Source organism: Neovison vison, chromosome 1 (genome assembly GCF_020171115.1).
Source record: "Neovison vison isolate M4711 chromosome 1, ASM_NN_V1, whole genome shotgun sequence".
In the NCBI taxonomy this organism is placed as follows: Eukaryota; Metazoa; Chordata; class Mammalia; order Carnivora; family Mustelidae; genus Neogale; species Neogale vison.
Window position 1 is genome coordinate 258912326 of NC_058091.1, and position 27999 is coordinate 258940324.

General features: G+C 39.2%; 1 protein-coding gene across 1 annotated transcript; it reads right to left on the reverse strand.

Annotated features, from left to right (window-relative positions):
- Positions 1 to 3: 3 nt before the first annotated feature.
- RARS1 (arginyl-tRNA synthetase 1) lies at positions 4 to 27974 on the reverse strand. The gene is made up of 15 exons (XM_044229802.1): positions 27888 to 27974; positions 26248 to 26382; positions 24459 to 24647; positions 22358 to 22466; positions 21741 to 21841; positions 21046 to 21167; positions 19572 to 19692; positions 17975 to 18104; positions 16369 to 16473; positions 12624 to 12802; positions 12004 to 12113; positions 6657 to 6762; positions 1648 to 1820; positions 1263 to 1510; positions 4 to 217 (listed from the first exon to the last, which is right to left on the reverse strand). Exons 1-15 carry the CDS (start codon positions 27930 to 27932, stop codon positions 108 to 110), a joined length of 1983 nt encoding a protein of 660 aa, XP_044085737.1. The 5' UTR covers positions 27933 to 27974; the 3' UTR covers positions 4 to 107.
- Positions 27975 to 27999: the final 25 nt, after the last annotated feature.

Consider the following 27999-nt stretch of genomic DNA (forward strand, 5'->3'; position numbering starts at 1 on the left):
ATTGCTGACAAATTTCCTTTACTTATTTTTGTATCCGCATGATTGTAAAAAAGCAAATAGTGTTAAATGGCTATTTTTGGTAAAAACACACAGTGTTCAAAGAAGGATTACATTCTTTGGACAGGTTTTATTCCCAGGATATCAAACGCCTTGGCCATAACAGCAGCTACCGCTTCACAAAGCAGCATACGCCACATGTTTACCTTCAACACTTGTCCTGAGAAAATAAAAGAAGAATGGGATTAATGTGTCTTTTAAAAAATCATTACTGAAGTCTTTGTTACTTCTGTGTTTTACTGAAAGATGAACAGCCTACTCCATCATGTTTTAGAGCTTTAACTAGAATTACCTCCATATTAAAAAATACAGATAGATAGGGGCGCCTGGATGGCTCACAGGTTAAGCCTTTGCCTTCGGCTCAGGTCATGATCTCAAAGTCCTGGGATCGAGCCCCACATCGGGCTCTCTGCTCAGCAGGGAGCCTGCTTCTCCTCCTCTCTCTGCCTGCCTCTCTGCCTACTTGTGATCTCTCTGTCAAATCAATAAATAAAATCTTTAAAAAAAAATACAGATAGACAATCTAAAAAAGAAAGGTGTTCCTGTTCAAGACTTCTGTTTCTAACTGATAAGGGGAAATAAGATCTGCAATGATTTATCTTTCTTTTTAAACTCTTCAAGAGTTTTATCTTAGGCATCAGGGTCTGATATAAACTATAAACCTTAATTCCAGGATAATAGTGAGATTATTTTTTCGTAATACAGTTTCAGTTCACAGGCATGACCCTCAAAAACACCTACTTGCTCTATAACAAATTATTCAGTCTACTTCAATAACTATGTAACCTTAATGTAGCCTAGATAAGAAAAGATACCAATTTTCTCACAAGGGCAGTTTCCATTAACAAGAACTCCCAAAGACTCGTTCTGGGACCCTCAGTAATTCTGCTTCTGTTGGCAATGTCCTATTCCTAGTCCTCTTTCAACTGTTTTCTTTGGAGTCCTATGGTTCTATGCCATGTGCCTGAGGGTGGGAGAAACTACTCTGGGAATGAGAATTCCGTTTATGCTCTTATGAGATCTAGTTGAATTTTGTCTGTTATGTATGATATGGACCAGTATATAACTGTTTGCAGGGGAAAGCAGTGGGGGGGGGTGGGGTGGGTTCCAATAATAAAACAAGCTGAAAACCATCTACACCCAATTCAAAGAAATGCCTTGCTGATGTCCCACCCTCCAATATGACCACTGAATGAGACACTGACCAGTTTGCCGATCTTTTTCCACACAGTAACAGTTATCGTAGAATTCTGTGAAAGTAGTTGCCAGCTCATAGATATAATCACAGAGAGTGTGGAGAAATAAGTCATCTAAAATCTTCTGGAGAATCTCAGGGAACCGTAAAATGCACCGGCCTAGTTTCCATTCCTTCTCATGGTCCAAAATGATCTTAGTCTCTTGAGCAGCCTTCTTGAGCATATCTTCATCAATATTGGCCAGACGTGCTATAGACCTAAGAAATCAGACAACACCCATCAATTTCTATGGTCAGGCACATTCTTCTCCACTTAAGAGACAACACAGTAAGAAATGACTGATATAGCTGGAAATCCCATCAACTAATTCAAAATAAAACAACATTACAATTACCTGATTCTAGTGAAGGCATACAACAAGTAAGCAGCTGTGTTTCCTCTGTCATCCAGCATTTTGTCAAAGGAGAAGATGTAGTCATTCAACCGGTTATGAGAAAGATCTGCATATTTGATACAACCATAAGCAACAGATGTCTGAGCAGCCTTTAATTCCTCTATGGTTAAGACCTTCAGGGAAAAAACAAATACTTTATAGTTTACTGACCACTGCCTTTGTCCTGGTGTCTCAGGCTCAAGACAGGGATTGGGAGCATCTAATGGTTTTCCTTTATCAGTAAACTAATAATTATTGACACTGAGGGAACATGGGCCAATGTACAAAGGGAAGAATAATGAAAATACAACTCATCAGCTCTGGATAGCAAAGAATGTTTCTATGAGAAACCTGATCTGTAAAATATGAAGTGTCGGCTTGAATACTTTCCTCAAAACATATTCAGTAGAGATGAAATAGAAAACACCAATTATCAGAGAAAGACAAATACCGTATGATTTTGCTCATGTGGGACTTAAGAAACAAAACAAATGAACAGATGAAAAAAACACAAAAAACAGACCCACATATATAGAGAACAACCTGGTGGTTACCAGAAGGGAGATGGGTTGGGGGGATGTGTGAAATAGGTGAAGGGGATTAAGAGTACACTTATCTTGATGAGCACTAAGTATGTATAGAATTGCAGAATCACTATACTCTACCTGCAACTAGTAACACTGTATGTTAATTACATTGGAACTTAAAAAAACAAAACATGGTGTCAGAAGTAGGAGAAAGAACTCATGCACTGTTTTGTCAATTTTGGCCATGTATTCTCAAGCACTATCAGGCCACAAGTGATTAAGGTGCTGTTCTGGACATGAGGGAGTAGCCTGTAGTATACCAACCCTTCTACTACCAAAGGCAGCTATTTAAAAGTTGGAGAAATCATATGAAACAACTATATGAAGTCACCAGAGAACATCAACACAAGCTAAGTTTGAGGGCCCATGTATTAGGAAACACAGAAGTTGACTGAGTTCCACATTTATGTGACCTTTCCCCCTAGGACACTGTCCAAATCACTGTGTGGTGGGCAAACATGGAACAAAAGCCGGGCAGAAAGAAGTGGTCTTACTGGATTAAGAGGACAGAGCTGAGTTTGGAGCTACCAAAGCAGTGAGGACAAAATCACCAAGTGTGAGCCACAGAGGAGTGAAAAACCACCCAATGGCTGGCATTAACAAGGCAGGACTCCCCACAAATCCAACAGGAAAGAGCAAGTGGGTGGCTGAGGAACTGACCAGATTTCAGCATCTGTGTGAGGCTAGGGCATCCAGCAGGAGCAAGGGGAAGGGCACTAGTGAATACATTAGAAGGGCCCTATTTCATCAATAAGAACCTTACCCCAAGAGTAAAATTGAAATGTTTCATTCGGCCCTAAAAAAACCCAAGACCAAGACTGACAGAATTAAGATAGTAGCTGGTACGCTAACTGCAAGAGGAAGATTGAAATGATTATTGGAAGATGACATTATAGAGAACTTTTATAATTTTTCATTCACAACACCTAGCATCTAGTTTTAAAAAAAAGGGCAGCTTAATAAAGCTAATAGATGTGACTGAAAATCAAGAGGGGGGGGTTAGGTCGGGGGGAAGATGGACAAGAAAAGGAAACAAAAACAACAAAAGCAACTTTAAATCTGGAACTGCTTAGAATAAAGATATTGAGGGGCACCTGGGTGGCTCAGTGGGTTAAAGCCTCTGCCTTTGGCTCCGGTCATGATCCCAGAGTCCTGGGATGGAGCCCCACATCGGGCTCTCTGCTCAGCAGGGAGCCTGCCTCTCCCTCCTCCCAGCTCCTGCCCTCTCTTGCTATTTCTCAAATAAATAAAATCTTTAAAAAAAAAAAAAAAAGTGTGAGAGACATGGAGGACACATAGTAAAAAATTCTAATACAGTACTCAGCATTTTGGAAAGAACAGAATATGGCAAAGATACAATAATTTAACAGCTATGGCTGAGAATTTTTCTAAACTAATGAAAGGTTACAACCTACAGATTAAAGAAGCCCAGCTACTTCCCAAGCAGGATGAGTTCACCCCCATCCCCCACCCACAAAAACCTCAAACCACACTTTGGTCTTTCTTAGTCAAAGTACTAAAACAAAGTCTAAGAAAAATAGTAAAAGTAGTATCAGAAAAAGTCACAGTATCTTCAAAGGAGAAACAATGAGACAAGTGATATTCAAAGAAAGTACAGAAGCTAGAAGACAATGGAATGCCACCTTTAAAATGCTGAAAGAACAACTACCAGGCTAGAATCCTATGCCTGATAAAAATACTGTTCAAAACTAAAGGCGACAGGGCGCCTGGGTGGCTCAGTGGGTTGAGCCGCTGCCTTCGGCTCAGGTCATGATCTCAGGGTCCTGGGATCGAGTCCCTCATCGGGCTCTTTGCTCAGCAGGGAGCCTGCTTCCCTCTACCTCTCTCTCTGCCTGCCTCTCTGTCTACTTGTGAGCTCTGTCAAATAAATAAATAAAATCTTAAAAAAAAAAAAAAAACTAAAAAACTAAAGGCGACAAACCATGAGAGACTATGGATTCCGAAAAACTATCTGAGGGTTTTGGAGGGGTGGGGGTTGGGGGGTTGGGTGAGCCTGGTGATGGGTATTAAGGAGGGCACATAATGCATGGAGCACTGGGTGTAGTACATAAACAATGAATTCTGGAACACTGAAAAGAAATTTTAAAAAATAAATTAAAAAAATAAATAAATAAATAAAAAATAAAAATTAAAAAAAAAACAAAAAACCTAAAGGCACTACAAAGATGTTTTCAGAAAAACAAATGCCAACAGAATTTATCACCAGCAGACCTGCACAACAACCAAAAAAAGTACTAAACAGAGATCTTCAGACTGAAGGACAATAACCCCTAATGGAAGCAAAAATACTTCAGGAAGGAAGTGCAAAGGAAAGGATAAATACATACATAAATATAAATGAATATTGATGGTCTGCAACAAATAATGGTTAAAAGACTTGAAAAGATCCTTCATAAAAGACAAATATACAGCCAATTAAGCATTAAAAAATATAATCAACATCATGACTCATCAGGGAAATGCAATTTTTTGATAGAGCGAGCAAAAGAGCAAGCACGGATGTGTGCATATGGAGAGGAGGGGCAGAGGGAGAGAGAGAATCTTAATTAAGCAGGCTCCATGCTCTGCTCAGAGCCTAATCTCATGTTCCTGAGATCATGACCTGAGCTGAAATCAAGAGTCAGAGGCTTAACCAACTGAGGCAGGCATCTATGCACCCTGAAAAACGCAAATTTTAACCACAGTAAGATGCCACTGCCTTCACCAGAAGACTGACAAATCCAGTATTGGCAGACAGGGGCAACTGAAGTGGTCATATATTAGTGACGGGATTGCATACTGGTTATAGTACTCTCCTTGGGGGCATGTAATGCATGGAGCACTGGGTGTGGTGCATAAACAATGAATCTTGGAACACTGAAAAAAAAATTAAATTAAAATAAAAATTAAAAAACAAAAAACCCACAATACTCTCCTTGGCAATTTTTAATGAAATTAAGCATAAGCCAACTCTAAACTTAAGTCCACCAATGATATTCCTAGATATATATCCCAAAGTGAAAGTGCATGTATCCATAAAAGAGCTATAACAATACTGAAATTAACATTTTATTAATATCAACCAAGAAACGGAAACAACTAGAATGCCCATCAATAGAACGGATGAACAAAATTTGGTATATTCATACAACAGAACACCATTCATTAGCAATAAAAGGAAATGAACCTGATACACCTAGAAAACAGCACCATATTTTATGAAGTCCTAGAACAAATAAAAGTGACCCATGCTGACAGGAAATTTTCTGGGGTGATGGCTGGAGTTACCAGGCATACATATGTGTAAGAGATCATCATGTTTCACATTTTACTGTATGCAAATTGGTCAAATAAATAAAAGAGCCAAAGCAGTTTTTACCATCACTCAGAATAAACAAATTGGTGAGATGACCAAAATTCCCACCTTTCACCTGATTGTGCTAGATATGCCAAAGCCACGACTAAAAGGAAAAACTACTCAGGAGATACCAGCTGTGGAGGCTTGGCAACCACCTAGTAGAAGTAGACAGAAAAGCTATTTTACATTTCATTTTGTTGGCAATGGAAAAGGAGTGGGTGGGGACAATGTAGTCTCATAGCCTGCTTTCATCCTCTCTAGATTGTCCGTGATCTATCTGAACCAAACAAAAGGGCTTTCCCTCAAAGGACCTTCTTTTGTGTTTGGCTCTTTCATGTCTGTGTTTCATCCTTCTCTATTTCTCTTTCTGTAATTGTACTGTTTATAGTAGTTATGTTCATTCCAAAATATCACTGGACTTACTGAAGAGTAAGAGACACAAGACCCTTTGAATCTCACTTTGACTTTCCTATCTTAAAAAATGTTTTCCTTGTCAAATTTTCTTCACTTTGCTTTAATCACTCAAATTACACACAAATCTAACCACAGTCCTTTTTAAGGGTGCTATGAAAGCCCACTACATTGTTGCTACTCTGATGGGGGACCAATGGCCTTGGGTGGTAGGTGCTGACTGCCAGGACTACTACTTTCCAAGTGCTACCAGAAAAAGGATCTCAGTAGATGTAGCTCCTATGGTAAGCTGGAGAATCTAACCTCTTAAATAGAAATAGTTTTGAATCATTGGTTCAAAGTGGTAATAGGAAAATGCTAACAAGAAGCCGAGATACTATGCCACATTAACACAGGAGGAAACAGAGTCTTTTTAATAAAGCCATAAACTGTATTTTCAAACTAAATACTCAGTAAGGGAACAAACTTACTGTGGAATAATTTCTGAGCAATATAAGTTTGTCCTAAGTGGATTTGCTCCTCATAATATTCCCCAGTTCTCTTGATAAAAACAAAAAAGAAAAAATCACAATACAACACACAGGACAAACTATGCAAATAAGGCTTTGGATTACCTTATCTCTTTCTTTCTCCTTCAATTTGTCCATGGATCGTTTTAGTCCTTCTTCTAGAAGGTCTATGAGGCGCACTGTTTCACCTGAACGCGTTTTAAACTTCTTCCTAAAAAAATTTCAGAGTTTCAATTATGTAGATTTTGAAACAGAACTTCTCACTTAGAAATCTTTGAAGATGAAGGTTTGACACTGCCTTGTTCCAGCGGGCAACCAGGTAAGATGCCAAAATAAAGAGTGGTACTTTGGGGAAGGGAGGGAAAAATGAAACAAGACGAACCCAGAGAGGGAGACAAACCATAAGAGACTCTTAATCTCAGGAAACAAACTGAGGGTTGCTCGAGTGGAGCGGGATGGGAGGGATGGGGTGGCTGGGTGATGGACATTGGGGAGGGTCTGTGCTATGGTGAGCAAAATAATGAATCACAGACCTTTACCCTTAAAACAAGTAATACATTATATGTTAATTTTAAAAATAATAATTTTAAAAAAAGAGTGATACTTTTAAGTTATCTTTCATCTATTGCCCTCAACTCAAAGCTTTCTATGTGTTAGGCTCCTAATAGCATTCTTTTTAGGTTGACCTATAATACATTGCCCAAAAGGAAAACAAAGACATTTGTTAATTTGCTTGTTTTCATGAACAAAAAGCCTGGCTTATTTTGCCTTCTCTAAAAAGTTAATAAAATACATGTTTGCTCCTAGAATGGTTTAGGGACTATACAAATTCCTAACTGGAATCTCCTTTACATTTCTCTAGATAATAATCCCACCTGCTGACTGGCAACCAACTCTGGATGCACAACAGAAATCAACTTAAAAGCTCCGGCTCAGGGCGTGATCCTGGAGTCCCGGGATCGAGTCCCACATCAGGCTCCCAGCTCCATGGGGAGTCTGCTTTGCTCTCTGACCTTCTCTTCGCTCATTCTCTCTCTCACTGTCTCTCTCTCTCAAATAAATAAAATAAAATCTTAAAAAAAAAAAAAAAAAAAGCTTAAGAAAAGCAGGATGGGGGCACCTGGGTGGCTCAGTGGGTTGAGCCTCTGCCTTCAGCTTGGGTTATGATCCCAGGGTCCTGGGATTGAGCCCCATATGAGCTTTCTGCTCAGCGGGGAGTCTGCTTCCCCCTTTCTCTCTGCCTGCCTCTCTGCCTACTTGTAATCTCTCTCTCTGTCAAATACATAAATAAAGTCTTTAAAAAAAAAAAAGAAAAAAAGAAAAAAGAAAAGCAGGATGCCAGGACTCCATTCATACCCACTGAAATCAATCTGAGGAATGCGGCAAAGCACTGATAAGCACTGTCCTAGGCAACATTATTATTAAAACTATTTCACAGGAGCGCCAGGGTTAAGCATCTGCCTTCAGCTCAGGTCATGATCCTGGGTTCTGGGATTGAGCCCCACACTGGGTTCCCTGCTCAGTAGGGAGCCTGCTTCTCCCTTCCTCCCTGCTCATGCTCTTTCTCTCTCTCAATCTCTCTCAAATAAACAAAATCCTTTTTTTTTTTAAAAAAGATTTTATTTATTTATTTGACAGACAGAGATCACAAGCAGGCAGAGAGGCAGGCTGAGAGAGGAGGAAGCAGGATCCCAGGACCCTGAGACCATGACCCGAGCTGAAGGCAGAGGCTTAACCCACTGAGCCACCCAGGCGCCCCTCAAATAAACAAAATCTTAAAGTATTTCATAAACATTAGATTTTCCTGGGGCCCTGGCTGGCTCAGTTGGTAGAGCATATGATTCTTTTTTTTAAAAAGTTAATTTATTTAGAACCATGAGAGACTATAGACTCTGAAAAACAATCTGAGGGGTTTGAAGTGGCGGGGGGGTGGGAGGTTGGGGTACCAGGTGGTGGGTATTATAGAGGGCATGGCTTGCATGGAGCACTGGGTGTGGTGAAAAAATAATGAATACTGTTTTTCTGAAAATAAATAAACTGGAAAAAAAAAGTTAATTTATTTATTATTTTTTAAGATTTTATTTATTTATTTAACAGGGAGAAAGAGAGAGAGCATGCACAAGCAGATGGAGTAGCAGGCAGAGGGAGAGAGAGCAGCAGGATCCCCACAGAACAAGAAGCCTGATGCAGGGCTGGATCTCAGGACTCTGGGATCATGATCTGAGCTGAAGGCTTAACCCACTGAGCCACTCAGGTGCCCTCAGCATATGATTCTTGATTTTGGGGTCAGGTGAGCAGAGATTACTTTTTAAAAATTGGATTTTACTTATTTTTTTTTTTTAAAGATTTTATTTATTCATTTGACAGACAGAGATCACAAGTAGACAGAGAGGCAGGCAGAGAGAGAGAGAGGAGGAAGCAGGCTCCCTGCTGAGCAGAGAGCCTGATGCGGGGCTCGATCCCAGGATCCTGGGATCATGACCTGAACTGAAGGCAGAGGCTTTAACCCACTGAGCCACCCAGGCGCCCCTGGATTTTACTTATTAAACAGAAGTTTGCACAACAATGACTTTATAACATTTTTTTTTAAATTAAAAATTCTTTGGTGTGTCTGGCTAGCTCAGTCAGTAATACAGTGTGTGACTCTTCATCTAAGGGTTGGGAGTTCAAACCCCACACTGGGTACAGAGATTACTTAAAAATTTTCAATGCAATAATGGTAAAAATAAGCATGCTTTTCTATCCAACACAAAGCCTACCAAAATAATCAAGATACTTCCTATTATAATAGTATTTTCAGAGTTACCTCAGAAAGGATCTTCTTGCCATTTATCACAGAATTAAAATCCCTTTATTACCCATCCTCTCAATACATTAAATACTTCTGTGGCTTTCCTTATGACATCCCCTAAATAGTAGTGTTCAGAAACCTTCAAATCTTCCGCCTGATAAAATGTTACCCATCAAAAAGCTAGCCAAAATGCTAAGGGAGGCCTTCCCTTAATGTCTCTATAATAATTGGTCTCTTCTGTTAGTCCTTATCTGCACCTGTCTTGAATTTTTCTGCATTTTGGGGGGTTTATTCCTCAGCCCTGGTTCTAATACAAGGGATCCATATCTGAATACTGAAAGTTTTTTAAAAAAAATACCTAACACCTATTTCAGAACCTCATATGTCAATAACTGTCCTGGTGGGTGGGGCCTGGCATGTACAGTTTAACAGTCTCCCCAGGAAATTGTTCCCCTTCATAAAATAAGTTCCTTCAAGAAGGTCACATTCTATTATCTCTCTGTATACACTGGAGCACCCAGCCAATGCCATGCACAGGTGCTCAATAAACAGGAGTCAAAGGAATAAGAGGAAGATGACTAAAGGATTAACTACTGTAAAAAAAAAAACCACAACACTTTAAAACAAAATTTCAGGACACCTGGGCAGCTCAGTCAGTTAAGTGTCTGACTCTTGATTTCAACTCAGGTTATGATCTCAAGGTTATGGGACTAAGCTCTGTTTCAGGTTCCACACTCAGTGGGGAGTCCGAGATGCTCTCCCTCTCCCCATGCCCCTCCCCGCACTCGTGCACTCTCTCTCCCTAAATAGATAAATCTTTAAAAATAAATAAAACAAAATTTCACTAAGAAACAGCAGAATCTGACCATTTTAATGTACATACTTAAAATATGGTAAGCTGCCACTGGTTAGCTATCATTAAAATTCTTTTTCTTGGGCACCTGGGTGGCTCAGTGGGTTAAGCCACTGCCTTCAGCTCAGGTCATGATCTTCGGGTCCTGGGATCGAGCCCCACATCGGGCTCTCTGCTCCGCAGGGAGCCTGCTTCCTTCTCTCTCTCTCTGCCTGCCTCTCTGCCTACTTGAGATCTCTGTCAAATAAATAAGTTCTTTAAAAAAAAATTTGTTTTCTTCTTTATGGCCTAGGATGCCACAACATGATGCTGAGTGCATAAATATGAAACAGCAAATAAAGGGAAAAAATCCCTTAGCATTATATGACCAACAAGTTAATGCCAAGATATGAATATTGGTGATTAATATGGATATAAAAGTAAATTTGATAATTTCACCTAATTGTAAAAATAATCATCTAAACATTAGTCTAAAAAATGAACAGTTAAGAAACTAAGAAAATATAGGCCATACTCAACTCATTGGTTAGTTTTTTTTTGTTTTTTTTTTTAAAGATTTTATTTATTTATTTGACAGAGAGAGATCACAAGTAGGCAGAGAGGCAGGCAGAGAGAGAGAGGAGGAAGCAGGTTCCCTGCTGAGCAGAGAGCCCGATGCGGGACTTGATCCCAGGACCCTGAGATCATGACCTGAGCTGAAGGCAGCGGCTTAACCCACTGAGCCACCCAGGCGCCCTCATTGGTTAGTTTTTAAGCACATTCTTTGGAGACCATGGATACCAAAATAAAGACTGTGCCTTTCCATTCTAAAAAGGTGCAGCTCTATAGAGGAGTCCTATATTGTAATATAGAAGTGTTTGATGTTGATTCCAATAAGGTCTATGATCTCCACATAATCTGTATCTAAAATAATAATCTGACACACCTAGCCTGACTTTAACAATGCTTAATTAAGGCTTTTGTAACATTGGCTAACCAAGCATCTTGAGCAATTTCATGCAGTTTTTTTTTTTTTAAGATTTTTTTTTTTTAAATTTGACAGACAGAGATCACAAGTAGGCAGAGAGGCAGGCAGAGAAAGAGGAGGAAGCAGGCTCCCTGCTGAGCAGAGAGCCCGACGCGGGGCTCAATCCCAAGACCCTGAGATCAGGACCTGGGCCAAAGCAGAGGTTTTAACCCACTGAGCCACCCAGGTGCCCCCTTCATGCGGTTTTTAAAACCATTACCACCTTTGTGTGATATTTGGGCTATATCACTAACTCTAAAATGATTTTAAGAGACATGATAAGTAGCTAAGTGACCCTAAAACACAATCAAATGCAAGATGCTAAAAATTTTGTGCCTTTCAGTTGATGAATACTATCTATCTATATATATTTGCTTGTATTAACCTTTTAGTTCATGAACACGGAACAGAACATGGGGAGATGACTGGAAAATAGAAAAACTGGAAATCTATTAACACGTAGGTCTCAGGGCACCTGGGTGGCTCAGTCAGTTAAATGACTGACCTTCGGCTCAGGTCATGATCTTGGGATCCTGGGACTGAGCCCTACACCGGGCTTCCTGTAAATCTGTTAAGTCTATTTTATTCAACTTTGTCCAAATCTCCCTAAAAGGCTACGTTCTCTAGCAGTGATAAGATATAGGTACAAAGAGCCTCAGCTGGATTCACCACTACCACACATACAGACTATAGAAAATTTTACACGTTTTAATTCTAATATGGTATCAAATGAAATGTAGTCTCTTCCAAAGAAATCTGGGGGTCAGGTACATGACTAACACTCAAGACTCTCCAGACTTACTTGTCTTCTCCCAGCACCACACCAAATCCAGCATGAGACACTCGAGTTACTTTCGGGTCATACCAACCAGCCATCTGGGCAGCACCAAATACTGTCTGGAAGTGCACAGACTGCAAAGAAACAAACAGAAAGTGATGCACTCAGCTTTCTAATAACAAAAAAAGTGACTTAAAACTCTGTGCTGAGGGATAAAGATTTGTAAAGTCCACTCACAAATCTTAGAAGGCAAGCACAATTGTAAAAACTCTTCTTTATACTCAAGAAGTAAGAGTGTAAATATGAGAGAGTAAGAGCAGAACTGTTGTACTTTCTAAGTCCAGAGGTTTTTAAAGTGGCTGAATTAAGAATAGCTTCCTGTGTAATAATCTCAATTAAATTTTAGGTCCACAACCACCTTTTCAGATAGAAGGGTCACTGATTTTTAGGGAAATAAGCTGAAAAGCTGGAAAGTACTGGAGTATGACCAAATCCAAACCCTGTTTTTCATCTTATGTTCCACTGCAGTTCTGAATTTTAGTCTTTGGGAAGACTTATAGTCTTCCAGTGCTAAATGCCATAAACCCCACCACACTGTCTCAGCTCCAAACGGATGATGTAAGAACATAAATCTACAAACTCACTTGTCCACTGTCCACCACATAGATAACCATATCTGCTTTTTCCTCAAAGAGTCTTTGTTTAAGAGCAGCCAGGTCAGATGTATCATAGGTGTAACCTCCATCTGATTTTACTATGGTTAATGGTATAGAACATCCTGGGACAAAAACAATCTTTCTGCCATCATCCACTTGCACAAATCCTAGGAAAGAAATCTTTATTAATAATGTTAAAAGAACACTAAAGGAATGTAAAAGATGGCGCCATTATAAGATATTTACTAAAGAGCTCAAGAAATCACATTTCCCCCCCACATTATAACCCATTATGAGTTTTGGAAAATGGCTATTGTCAAGGTTGTATTGGCACCCACAATGTTCCCAGGACACAGCTGAAATATCCTGGTAGTTTTCTGGAGTCACACTATACTTGGCTCCAAATGCTTATAAAACACCTTACAGGGTGCCCGGTGGCTCAGTCAGTTGAGATTCTGACTCTTGGTTTCAGCTCATGTTATGATCTTGGGGTCTTAGGACTGTGCCTTGCATTGGGTTCTGCACTCAGTGCAGAGTCTCTCTGTCCCTCTCCCTCTGCTCTCCCCTCTCTCTCATAAATAAAAAAAAAAATCTTAAAAACACCTTACTGGAGCCCACCTACTCAAAGACACAGAAACGGGAATCCATGCTCCATTTTCAAGTTAGAGCCATATACTTTCTCTGGGGAAAAGATGCAATTTCTACGACTGCCTCCTGAAATGTACTGAAAGGAAGTGAAAACTGTACCAGGGTCCAGGAAACAAACATGGCAGGGCTTAGCATTTGGAATGATTAGTGGAAAGAAAAAATAAAGTCATGTTCATATATTCATGTTGAAAAAGGCAAAATTCTGGGGCGCCAGGGTTGCTTAGTGGTTTAAGCCTCTGCCTTGGGCTCAGGTCATGATCTCAGGGTCCTGGGATAGAGCCCCACATCAGGCTCTCTGCTCAGAAGGGAGCCTGCTTCCCGCCCCCCGGCCTGCCTCTCTGCCTGCTTGTGATCTCTGTCTGTCAAATAAATAAATAAAAATCTTAAAAAAATAAAAAGGCAAAATTCTTTGATGTAGTAAGGGACAAGAAAGAACATGATGACAATAACAAAGCTATATTTGATTACTACTGTGTAGTAATTTCATTAAGTCTGAAATTCAACCTTCACAATAACTCTATGTAGCACATATACTATTAGTATTGATTTCTTACAGTTTAGGAATCTGAGGCTTGGTAAGGTAAAGGCAGTATAAGATTGTAGTTAAAAACAAGTTATGAATGTGAAGAAAGGGGACCCTCTTGCACTGCTGGCGGGAATGTAACCTAGGGCAACCACGCTGGAGACTAGTACAGAGGTGCCTCAAAATGTTAAAAATACAGCGATTCTACAATCCAGCAACTGCATTATTAGGTATTTACCTAAAGAATAAAAAAACACAGATTCCAAGGGAAAAATGCACCCAGATGCTTATGGCAGCATTATTAACAGCTCAACTATGGAGAGCCCAAATGTCTACTGAATGATAAATGGAGAACAATGTGGCAAAGAAACAGAATGGAATATTACTCAGCCATCAAAAAGAATCAAATCTTGCCATGTGCAACAATGCAGATGGAACTAGAGGATATTATGCTAATGCTAAGTGAAATAAATCAGAGAAAGACAAATACCATATGATCTCACTCATATGTAGTTTTTAAGAAACAAAACAAATGAACATGTGGGAAGGGGGCAAAGAAAAAAGGAGAGTGGGAAATATGCCATAAGAGACTCTTTTTTTTTTTAAGATTTTATTTATTTATTTATTTGACAGAGAGAGAGAGATCACAAGTAGGCAGAGAGGCAGGCAGAGAGAGAGAGAAGGAAGCAGGCTCCCTGCTGAGCAGAGAGCCCGATGCGGGACTCGATCCCAGGACCCTGAGATAATGACCTGAGCCGAAGGCAGCGGCTTAACCCACTGAGCCACCCAGGCGCCCGCCATAAGAGACTCTTAACAACAGAAAACAAACTGAGGGTTGAGGGAGGGAAGGAGGTGGTGAATGGGCTAGATGGGTGATAGGTATTAAGGAGGGCACTTATGGGGCACCTGGGTGGCTTAGTGGGTTAAGCCGCTGCCTTCGGCTCAGGTCATGATCTCAGGGTCCTGGGATCGAGTCCCGCATCGGGCTCTCTGCTCAGCAGGGAGCCTGCTTCCTTCTCTCTCTCTGCCTGCTTCTCTGCCTACTTGTGATCTCTCTGTCAAATAAAAAAAAAAAAAAAAAAAAATCTTAAAAAAAAAAAAAAAAAAAAAAAAAGGAGGGCACTTATGATAAGCACTGGGTGTTTTATGTAAGTGATGAATCACTCAACTATACCCCAGAAACCAAGAATGCACTGTGTTAACTACCAGAAATTAAAGAGGGAAAAAAAAAAAAAAAAAGGCTCTGAGGCTAGACTGCCTAGGTTTAATTCTCAGACTTATTAGCTACATTACCTTGGTAAGTTACTCAATTCTCTGTGCTTCCTTCTCGTCATTAAAAAAGTCCCTAAAATTTTACTGTCTTAAAAGTATAATCCCCCCCCCCCAAAAAAAAAAAGGATAATCCCTAGGCCACAGACTGTGATTAATAAATACCAATTCCCATTCAAGGAACTAGGCTTTCTTGGAGATAACAGGTTAGCTGATTCTAGCTCTGAGGCAGGACATAAACAAAATAATCTTAGAAGGTTGGGTACTTGAAAGCAAGCAAACTATCAAAGACTAGAGACTATAGGGGTCAAGAAAAAGACAAAAAACAAGAAACCCAATTTGAGGAGGCCACCTTTAGCCAAAAATGGGACAGTCAGAATTAAAAAGGCAAATGATTAAAAAATATGAAATATATTAAATGCTGTTTATAATAATGCTAAAAACAACTCAGTTGAATCTAGAAGATGCTAAGAAAATAATTTATTATTCTGAAATGGATGAATCATACATTTACACTGTTTGTCTTTTGTGAACTGTACTTCAGGATAACCCAAAATAATTATGTGGCAATGTTTGGCACAGGAGAATTCAAAGTAACAAAGGAGGAACAACAGAACACTACCATTTTCCAACCTCCAATGAAGTAATGGATCAAAGTCATGATCATCAATAGCTGCTAAAAACAACAGAGAGGGTCTAACAGGAAAATCTGTGGACAGGAGACACCTAGGTGGCTTAGTAGGTTAAGCTGCTGCCTTCAGGGTCCTGGGATTGAGTCCTACATCAGACTCCTTGCTCAGTGGGGAGGCTGCTTCTCTCTCTGCCTGCTTGTGCTCACTCTCTCTCTCTGAGAAATAAATAAATAAAATCTTTAAAAAAAAATCTGTGGACAGGTCAGGCTGACACCTACTAATCCACCTTAACATAAAGAAAGCCAACAAAATACTGACGACTGTTTGTAAATAAACAAAAGACAAAAATAGAAAACACAAACCATAATTTAAATCAAGCCTCTTCAGAAGACAGAGATGGAGGAAATGTTAAATAATACCATGTGGGAAATTCTCTAAGACAAATGGCCCAGTTTCTTCAATAACAAAAGGGAAAAGCAGGGAATAGGGAGGGACTCTAAGGATTTATCTAATTTTTAAGATGTATATTAAATGTAATGTATGTCTAGATTTAAAAAAACCTAACGATTAAAGATCATAATATTCTTTCCACTTTTACCTGTTTGAAAATTTCCATAATGAAAAGCTTAAAAAAGAAAAAAACAAAAAGTAAAATGCCTACCTTTATCTTCAAATTCCTTTACAATATCATTCATCCTGTCTTGATAGAAGGATTCCCCCCTCTCTACTAAAGAGATGTCCAATGCGTCATAGATTTTATTGAACTCTAGGGAAAAAAATCACCAAATTAAAAAAAAAATGTGTAAGAATTTAAACAAATAGGAGACATGCATCTTACATTAAATGAAATTTATTACTGGGGCACCTGGGTGGCTCAGTTGGTTGAGTGACCGCCTTTGGCTCAGGTCATGATCCTGGAGTTCTGGGTTCAAGGACTACATCGGGCTCCCTGCTTAGTGCGGAGTCTGCTTCTCCCTCCGCCCTTCCCCCTCTTGTACTCTCTCTTTCTTTCTCAAATAAATAAATAAAATCTTAAAAAAGGATACATGTACAAAAACTTGTTTTTTAAAAAAAGATTATTTTTTTTTAGATTTTTTTTTTTTTTAAGATTTTATTTATTTATTTGACAGAGACAGACACTGCGAGAGAGGGCACACAAGCAGGGGGAGTGGAAGAGCAAGAAACAGGTTTCCTGTTAAGCACGGAGCCCTATGTGGGGCTCGATCCCAGGATCCTGGGATCTTGACCTGAACAGAAGGCAGATGCTTAATGACTAAGCCATCCAGGCGCCCAAGACATTTATTATTTAACTGCAACATTTTAGGGGCACCTGGGTGGCTCAGTCAGTTAAGTGTCTGCCTTCAGCTCAGGTCATAATCCCAGGGTCCTGTGATCAAGCCCCATATTGGGCTCCTTGCTCAGAGGGGAGCCTGCTTCTCCCACTCCGTCTGCACCTCCCTCTGCTTGTGCTATCAAATAAAATCTTAAAAAAAAAACAACAACAAAACCCAACGCTGCAACATTTTAATTCATTTATTAAGTAAGCTTAAAATGTGATGCACACTATATACATACTGCCATTCTGAAAATGTGAAAATACTGGAAGACACCCATCAAAATATTAACAGTCAGTGAGACTATATATTTTTTCCCTGTCCATTATGTTTTTTCTACAAGCAACAGGTGCTTCTTGTGTAACTTTAGAAATGTTACCCTTAAAAAAATGTAAATGAAAAGAAAAAATGAACAAGCTTCTCCCTCTCCCACTCCCCCTGCTTGTATTCCTTCTTTCTGTGTCTCTCTCTGTCAAGTAAATTAAAAAACAAACAAACAAACAAAAAACTCTTAAAAAATAAAAGATCATGTTTGAAAATCTGAAATTGTCTTATATCCTGCTGTCTATTTCTCTTCACTCTGGTCTGACACATTTCTAAACAAATTTATTCCAATGAGTATTATATCTTTGGTTGCTACTATGAATAGGATTTTCCCTCTTTCCTTTCCTAATTAAAAAAAAATGTTTTTGGAATTGAATTTTTCCTAATTAACTTTTCCTGGTTTCTAAGAAAGTTAAAATTTGCACTTGATTATCTTAATAAACTTTCTTAATAGTTGTATCAGTGTCAGAAAGTATTTTTTAAAAAAAATCTATTTGCCCATCTTTCAAAGTTTAACATGTCACTAAAGGACAACTGAGTAAAGATCCAAGGAAACTGCACACAATGATATTTCTGGGATGAATAAATGAATTAAGCCTAGAAACTCACCTTGGCGGGAAACATCACAGATAAGCTTCCAACCTTTTGTAATATCTGGATTTTTACTTTGGAGCAGAACTACACACTGGTATGCCCGCTTCTTAAATTCTTCCTCAGTATCAAATCTCTTCTTGGATTCCTATGTTTGAGAAGGAAAAAGTAAGTAATGTTTATTAAGAAAGAGCCAGCCTTTTATTTCTAGATCAAGAATTTATTCATTTCTAAAACAAAAAGCAAACACACACACAAAAACAAAAGTGAGGAAAGTGAAAATTTACAACACCAGTACAAAAAAGAGAACAGGTGCTTTATCACAATAGTCAACAATAGTTACTAATCAATGTGCCAAAGAATCCTATGACTTCTTCTGAAATCATTTTCTTGAAAATACAAATTCTCACCACAGTGCTACCTCCACTTTTCCAATGCACAAAAACCTTCTCCACCCCAATGGCTTAAGAGTATATAAAGAATAACTAACAGAAAGGGTTGAATTTTCTGTGCTTCCTCTTCCATTCTAGATATGGTCCTGGACGGATAATTAATTTTTTGTAATTAAAAATAAAACAGCTTTCATTGGTTCTATCTATTCTGAAAATAACACATGCTTACTGCAAAAAAAGGAAAAAATATATAGTTAATCCTACCCCAACCTAACCATGGATTACATTTTGCTACATAATTCTAGACATTTCTTTGCAAAAACATACCTATGTGTTTTAACAAAAACTTGAATATATGGCTTTTCTTTTACTGCTTTTTAAATTTAGTAATGTATCATAAACCCTTTCTAGCAAACAGATCTACCTTATTATATTCAGAACACAGAACTCCAATAGATTATAACAGTAGTTATATAATTGATAGCCCCACATTAGTCAACACATTGTTTTTAATTTTTTCATTAGAAAATACTTACAGGACAAACCCCAAAAAACAACAAGAAAAAAACCCACACAAATGTTTACTTTTTAATACTGTAATCCTATTCTTGGGAAGTTGTCCATCAAAAGGAAATAATTTTAAGAACAGAAAAAACTTGTATGTACAAAATTGTTTACTGAATGGATAAATGCACTCCAAAAATTTGGGGGGGGGGACCAATAGGGATTAGTATGAACTTCAGTACACCAATCCAACAAAACAATGTGCAGTCAAACCATACAGTAACATGAAAGTTGATAATGAAATATAACACAATACAAAAATCATATTATAATCACAAACCATGTAATAAAGATTTGTATATGGATGTCACAAAGGGAAAGTTGACAGTGCTTAATTTAAAATATAGTACCTTTGTCTTTTAAAAACTATTCTTACACATAACATTTTCAACTCATATAAAAAAGAACATCAAAAAATTCTTAAATACTAAAATCTTTTGATCAACAAACTCCTAAAAATTCACTTACTAATGGGTAACATGGTAGAGTTCAACTTTTAACATGCACTAATTAAAAATGCAAAAATGCTGTGTGAACGGGCAAAGAGTTTAGTTTTAACCCCACGGTAGCTTCAAATACATTCTGAACTCCCTAAAGAAAACTAATAATTATTATGAATGGTAAACACACAAATACTGTAAGAATAAATGGTTTCTAACCTTATAAAAGGCCTGGAGATCCCCAATTGGAGGTGAAACTGTTAGGTAATCTGGAAATTTATCTTGCAGGTGAGCGATGAGCATGCCAAACTGGGTCCCCCAGTCTCCTACATGGTTTAATCTAATGCCAATCAAAAGAAAAAACCATTTAAATGACAAACATGCTTAAATTAGACAAACTATATTCCATTAGGAACCACTAACATTTAAGTGCCAGTACATCATGTTCAAATAACATCTTGTTTATTCAGCCGTCTCCTCAACTGGTCTTCAAGCTCCAGGAGAGGCAAGGACAGCATCTGTACATTTAGAAATGTTTGCCCACTGCGGTGCCTGGGTGGCTCAGTTAAGTATCTGCTCTGGTCATGATCCCAGAGTCCTGTGATTGAGTCTGACGTTGGCCAACAGTCTGGTTCTCCCCCTGGCCCTCCCCCTGCTTGTGCTTGCTCTTTCTCTCTCTCACACACAAATAAATAAATTAAATCTTAAAAAAAAAAAAAATTTTTTTTAAATGTATACCCACTGACAGTCTGCACATAACAGGCCTCCAGGATTTGTAGTCAATGAAGTTCCTATCAGTGGACTGTGATTTGTTTATTATATAGATAACTGAGACATAGGCAGGTAAACTAATGTTGATCATCACAACTTTATGAAAATTTTAACTTTCAACCAATTATCTTAGTGTGATTTAAAAACTAACATCAGTGGACAAAATTCTTCAAAATGTGTCAATCCAACCACTTTACACCCTTTACTGTTTTTAACTAATTTCAAACCATCAGATCATCTCTTAACTGGATTATTACAAGAGCTGTCTAACTTACAGTTCTGCCTTCTTTGACTAGTTTCTTCACAGAAGCCAGACTAATCCTTAATCAGATTACACTGTTCCTCCTAATTAGGACTCTCCAATAGCTTCCCCTTACACTTAAGAATAAAACTCCAATTTCCTGCCATGGCCTACAGGCCCAGCATAATCTCTTTCTTGCCTACCTTCCCCCTAATAGAATATAACCCCATGGATACAGGAAGCACTCAAAAAGTACTTGTGGGGGTGCCTGGGTTGCTCAGTGGGTTAAAGCCTCTGCCTTCGGCTAGGATCATGATCCCAGGGTCCTGGGATCAAGCCCCACATTGGGCTCCCTGCTCAGCAGTGAGCCTGCTTCCCCCTCTCATTCTCTACCTGCCTCTCTGCCTACTTGTGATCTCTGTCTGTCAAATAAATAAATAAAATATTAAAAAAAAAAATAATAAAGTACTTGTGGAATGAATGGGGTAATTTTACCTTGGTTGACCCACAGACAGTCTAAAAGGTATCAGTTCAGAGAAGCCCAGGACATAATTCATTTAAAAAGCCCACTGGGTGATCCGAAGCAGAACCATACTTACAAAATCACTGATTAGTCAAAGATTCTTTCTCAAACAACTGTTTCCATTTTCTAAAGAAATTTCTAAAGGCAAGAGCACATACCTTAGCACATCATATCCTGCAAATTCAAAGAGGCGGCACATGCTCTCTCCTATGATAGTTGACCTGAGATGGCCTACATGCATCTCCTTAGCTATGTTGGGAGAGGAGAAGTCAACTACAACCTGAGACAGGAAGAGGAAAAAAGTTTGTTAGACAATATTGTACTTTAATTATTTAATGTGATAAATACAGGTACAAAGGCCAATTATGTTACAATATATAAATGTATCAAAATAACATCTGGTAAATCTTAAATTTGCATGTTATGTCAATACCCTCAATTAAAAAGTTTTTAAAGGGGTATAGACATTTTATTCTGCTAACATTCATTAATAACATTTAAAAATAAACTCAGACTTAGATAACAGGTTACAGTTGTAATTCAACTGTGTTAGATTTCTGGTGAATCTACTTCCCCATTAATTGAAAAAGAATCAAAATTGTTTATACAAACTTTATGTTTATGTTTCAGCCAAACCTCATAAATATCAGCAGACTGCTTCAAATGGCTTGTGGAATAAAATGGAAAGAAAAGCCACATACAATCAAGACCCAGGCAAAAGCTATTTCAGTTATATTCATAATCTCAAATATTAATAATTAGATCTCAATATAAAAAGTGACCAACGGTTCCCTCCCGGCCCTTGTCATACAGTTCTAAGGTGTTAATATATCATTGCAAACTGTGCATATACCTTTTTATTCTCACCAAGGGCAGGGAGTTTAACTCCATTCACCAGGAGATTGGTCAACTGTTGCGATACAAAGTCCTTTCTTAAGTGAACATTTATAAAACCTAATGAACAGTGAAAGAGAGAAAAGAAGTCAGATAGTTTCCGATTTTAGAAGACTGCTCACTTCCAGAGACTAAATTTCAATTATGCTGGCTCCAGAGTGCTGATATGGCTCTGGCAAAACAAAGACTTCAACACCACCTGAGGCCCTCTTGTTAACTCCTTCTTTCAGTATCTATTTCAAATATTACCACTCTCTTGAAGCTTCCTACTTAATCGTGGGCCCCTTCACTCTCAGTATATGATTTCTTGGTGGCCCTTTTAAAACAGACTTATCTGCAATTATCACCTTTTTGCTAATGAAAAACTCAGTCACAGGGAGGTGAAATAACTCATCCACAATTAGGCAGCTCAGACTAGACTAAAACATCAGCTCTGTTAACTCTCAATCCAAGGTATTTCACCACCTTGTTTGGTATACCAGTTTAAACCTACATTTATATATTATATGGTTGTTTTTTATTTCAAAAAGGACCCAACATCAATACGACTACTTAAGAAGGGTAACGCTGTCATACCAGGGCCGGCAATTTCAACTTTTTCAATACACTCATTGTCTGGGAGGTGTTTGGTAATGTTTTCGGCAATTTCTCTTGGATTAACTTTCTGTTCCTTGGTTTTGAGGATCTATAACACAATGTAAAATGATTCATTACACAAGAGTCCAGCAAGTTACTCGAAAATACACAACTGATAAAGCATGAACTGCATCTGCTATTAAGACCCACCAAGAGGCAGAAGCAGAGAAGTCCAATGACCTTGTAGATGGACAGATTAGAGCAGCAAGCATCAACAGTGCCAAGAGGAATTCAAAACACAAAACAAAACAAAAAAAATCTATGCATTATCTAGAACTCTTTTATGAAGATTTAAAATCTTTAGTTATGGGGCACCTGGGTGGCTCAGATGGTTAAGCATCTGCCTTCAGCTCAGGTCATGATCTCCAGATCATGATCTCTAGATCCTTAGATTGAGCCCCAAGTCAGTCTCCCAGTTCATCAGGGAGTCTGCTTCTTCCTCCCCCTCTCCATATGCTTGTGTTCTCTCCTCTGCTACTCTCTCTCTCAAATGAATAAATAAAATCTTAAAAAAAAAACAAAAACAAAATAAAATCTTTAGTTATGATGCTGGTGAACAGGATATTCACATCTGGAATTTTCAAATCATCAAAGTGTGCAATATTGAGGCTTGGGTATCAAAAATAGTACCCTTATACCTTAACCACAAACCTAGTATACAATGCAGCTATTAAAACTCGCGAATTCTGGGGCACCTGGGTGGCTCAGTTGGTTGAGTGTTAGGCTTCACGCTCAGTGAGCATGGAGTCTGCTTGTCCCTCTCCCTCCCCTGGCTCCCTCTCTCTTGAATAATTAAATAAAAATCCAAAAATGTGGGAATGGGGGCGCCCGGGTGGCTCAGTGGATTAAAGCCTCTGCCTTCAGCTCAGGTTATGATCCAAGGGTCCTGGGATCGAGTCCTGCATCGGGCTCTCTGCTCAGCAGGGACCCAGCTTCCTCCTCTCTCTCTGCCTGCCTCGTGATCTTTGTCTGTCAAATAAATAAATAAAATCTTAAAAAAAAAATGTGGGAATGTTGTTGGCTTAGCCAATTAAGCATCTGTCTTCTGCTCAGGTCATGATCCCAGGGTCCTGGGATCAAGTCCTGAATCAGGCTCCCTGCTCAGCGGGTAGTCTGCTTCTCCCTCTGCTGCCTCCCAACTCATGCTTGCTCACCTGCTCTCTCATAAAGAAATTTTAAAAATAAAAAGTAAATTAAAAAATATAACTCAAGGGATGCCTGGGTGGCTCAGGTGTTAGACGACTGCCTTTGGCTCAGGTCATGTTCCCAGGGTCCTGGGACTGAGCCTCACAACAGGCTCCCTGCTCAGCAGGAAGCCTGTTTCTCCTTCTTCCACTCCCTCTGTTTGTGTTTCCTCTCTCGCAGTGTCTCTGTCAAATAAATAAAATCTTTAAAAAAAAATGTAACTCAAAATGGTTCTTATTTAAAAAAAGGAGCAGGGATTCCACTAACAAAAAATGAAATACATAAGCCCACCTCAGATACCAGAGTTGCATCACACATGTAATGGCAACACTGGTTGGTCAATGGCTAACCTGTAATCTCTCACTTTCCAATACTCATCAGTAACACCAAGCAATCCTGGACACAACAGGAGAGAAGTACCGAGAGTATCAACTACCACCCTTAAATACTGAAAATACATATAAAATATACACATAAAATTTGAATATTCAAACTTGTGTTTTAAAATTAAGAACATACTTCCCCTTTCCTTGAATTTTTCAGAACTGTGGAAAATAGTTTGCTACTATTTATGATGTAAAAAAAAAAGTAATGATGATGATTAATGTTCAAGAAAATCAAATCACCAGGGACGCCTGGGTGGCTCAGTTGGTTAAGCAGCTGCCTTCGGCTCAGGTCATGATCCCAGCGTCCTGGGATCGAGTCCCACATCGGGCTCCTTGCTCGGCAGGGAGCCTGCTTCTCCCTCTGCCTCTGCCTGCCTCTCTGTCTGCCTGTGCTCACTCTCTCTCTGACAAATAAATAAATAAAATCTTTAAAAAAAAAAAAAAAGAATGCTTTATAATAATACAATCACCTGAGAGATACCCATAGCACTATTACACTGATAGTCCCCAAACTTGGGCTGTTGACTTGGTGTCACTATCAGAGGAGGATTTTCCAAATCTGGATATGCAGCCTTAATGGCACAACCAAAGACTTCTTGCAGTCGGCTATTGATGTTAATCATATTTTTAGTTGGTCTGGTTCTTTCTGCTTGAAGACTCTAAGGAAAGAATGAAAATATCAACAAAATATTAAATATTCCCCCAAATTTTGAGAAACCTTTAAAGGTCTTGAGAAAAATTAACATACATTGTGCAATGCTCATATCTGGGACAAAATATTCCCCCAAATTTTGAGAAACCTTTAAATGTCTTGAGAAAAATTAACATACATTGTGCAATGCTCATATCTGGGACAAACGTAATAGGACAGCCATCCAGTAAGTGGTTATAAGTCAGAGCGTGTGACGAAAGTGACCCAGCGAATGAGTGAATGAATGGGTGTCCCACACAGTATTTTATTCATCTACGACTTGTTTTCTGTTGTTTGTGCACCTTGTGTTTAGCTACTGTTTTTCAATAGGGCAAAGTATCTGTGAAAGAACCCATGAGCCACGCCCCCCCCAACGAAACTGACAGTATTCTGTGTATAATGTGTTAAGTATACACATTAAAGCTATTATGCATTATGGAAATGTGTATTAGAATACACTGTACTTGGGGCGCCTGGCTGGCTCAGTCAGATCATGGGACTCTTGATCTTGGTTTTAAGTTTGAGCCCCATGCTGGTGTAGAGATTACTTAAAATCTTAAAATAATAACAAACTGTACTTATTTTCTGTGTTTTTCCTCATACCTTCTACTACACAAGAGACATCTAATAATACTTCTGAATTAAAATAATTACAATACTTTTGAATTAAAATAAATACAGAAATGAATACCAATGAGTGCAGAATAAATGAGGTAATCAGAAAAGTGAGGTATCTGGGGCAAGACTTCATGGAAAAGAAATGTTATTTTAAAAGACTCAAAGACAAAGTTATTTCAAACAGAAGAGATCCCAACTAGGTGATAAAAAGACTTCATGGGAGTGGGGTGGGCAGAGTCTGGATAAATGGAGTCAGCTTTGGAAAGAATTTAATGCCAGTGCAGCCTGGCTGAAAGTAGTCTACACACACTGCAGAACAATTATGGGGGTGAGGTCATCCTCCAGGATGTGTCATCAGCAGACTTGAAAGGCAGACCAAGACATTAAAACCTCAACTAAATCAAGCTCAGTTTTTTGAAAAAACTGATGAACACTGTTAGATTATAAGGTTATTAAATAACAAATACAGCACAAGATTCGTGGGGAAAAAATTCTGAACTACTAAGTGAAAAAAACCAAATACGACACCATAAAATATAAAATGATAAAATAACCAACTTAGGGCAGAGGACTGTGAGTATAATCCAGAATATCTTCTTTTGAAAGAGGAAATTTATTTAAAATTCAAAAAGTGGTCTTTTTTAAAAAGGGACTGGCATAAACTATTAAAAGAAATGTCTCGACCTTATTTGAAGCCTACTTCATGCTAGTCAGATTATTTAGCATGATCAAACATTTCAAGGGGCCCTGGAAGGACAAGGCTATACCAACTTCTCCATTACTTGAACCAACAACTCAATCCTAAGTAGCCTAAGACAGGGGAAAAGATAGGGTTTCTTTCTTCATGTCTCCATGTTCCTGAGTATACTTTCTGAATCTTGGATAACAAAAGTTTTGTAAAAGATACAGTAATTCAAATTACAGAAGGAAGAACAACCTGGCGTACTTACCTTTCGAAGGATATTCAGTCGATACTTTAATTTTAGATTTTCTTCTCGCAACTGCTCCAAATTTGGAGAAGCTTCTAAACAGCCGCAATTTTTTAACCGATCAATTTCAGCAGTCAGAGACTTAATCTCTTTTTCCTAAGAAGGAAAAAGGCACTTTGTTCAGTCCACAGTCCACTTATGACTGATGACTTCTGTAATAGGAATGGTACCATAAACTTATTCTTTTCCGCTCTCCAACAGGGCATGGCAGAGGTGATGGGAATGAAGGACCTTCCCTTTGATAAGCCGTGATTTTTCCTCCTGGAGGCTTTTGAGTACATCAGCATATTATCCTTTTGTATAAAAGAATTAAGTGTGTATGTTGGAGGAGAGGTATCAAGCACATAATATATCCTGTTTCTCTGGTCTTAGTAAACCAGTCTGCTTCAGTGAGAGCACCAGCTAAGTTCAAAAGCGACCAGACTGACACAACTACCAAATCTTAGAATTTGGGGCTGTTTTAAAAAGGAAATGCCTTTTGTCACATTGAATATACCTCAAGTGCCTTTTGCCCTTTCTTAGACAAAATGACTTCCCAATTTTCCCCTTCCTTTCCATTGTCTCAGGTCCTAGACCAAGTATTTCACTCTAATATCGAAAACTAAAAACATGCCAATTCGTAAGAAAATCGTCTCCAACATAAAAAGAATTGCTAAGGAGGAGATTCCTCACTTGAAATTTGAGAACGTTTACAGGAGATAGTTACCGCAAGAACAGGCTGCCATAAATCAGCATATATATATATATATATATATATTTTTTTTTTTTCCACGTACAGCGCTAAACCTTTTCCAGAAACTATCTCTCTGATTCTTTTTCACAACCTGATGAAGGTACTTAGACCCCCACCCTGACAAAGAATATATGGCTCCAAACCAGGAATAACTTGCCATTTTACTTGACTCACTTGTTTGTCATGATTGCTGGTTTAATATAAACCAGTTCCCTTGATACAAGTACTTAAACCACTTTCTTATTACTCCTCCCTACCTGGGCATAAAAGATAATGGAAATGTCCCATTTTCACTTGTATAAACTGTGACTGTTCTTCCCCCAGGAATATGGACAGTGGGGGGCAAAATGAACCACTGTGTGGGCTTGTTCCATTCCTCTTGCTCAGCATCAGTGGAGAGGACGGCTGAGCTGCGAACCAGGACCCAGGGCTCCTGCTCTTATCCCACCTCCCTCTCTGCCCGACCCCCGCATCCCCAGAGAGCACGTGTGTGTGCGGGGAAGGAGGACCACAGTGGAGAAAGCCTGTACTGAACACGCCAAGCTCCAGCGCACCGAAGACCCTGATCTGGGGGGCTCTTAGGAGGGCGAGGACCTCTACAGCGGGCATGCTGGTTTGGAAGGCTGAAGATCACTGTCACATGGGCCTTGTGAGGATGGGTTCTTCCTCTCCAACCCCGGAGGGGCATCCCTGGGAGGGTGTTCGCTTCCGAGGTAGCACAGGCCCGGATCTCTGGACAACGGTGCCCGCGCCTGGGGGGACCAGGACGGTCCCCGGGATCCCTGAAGCTGTCCCGATGCAGCTCGGGCGGGAGGCAGATCCTAGTCCTTCCTCTCCCAGGCTTTTCACTGGCCCCATGTGGCCCTACCTGCTGCAACAGCCTCGCGGAGCACTGAGACACTAAACCTTCCATCCTCCCGTCAGCGACTCACACTTCAAGTGTACGGAAGCGGAAACGAGCGGCCCCTTCCGGAAGCGGA

Excerpts from the sequence above, each read along its gene's own strand:
- RARS1 (XM_044229802.1), bottom strand. The coding sequence starts at position 27,932 with ATGGAAGGTTTAGTGTCTCAGTGCTCCGCGAGGCTGTTGCAGCAG. Across the intron at positions 21,168-21,740 it reads CCCTTGGTGAGAATAAAAAG|GTTGTAGTTGACTTCTCCTC; the intron begins GTATATGCACAG and ends TTCCTGTCTCAG. Across the intron at positions 12,114-12,623 it reads ATGTGGTGGACAGTGGACAA|TCTGTGCACTTCCAGACAGT; the intron begins GTGAGTTTGTAG and ends GTTTCTTTGCAG.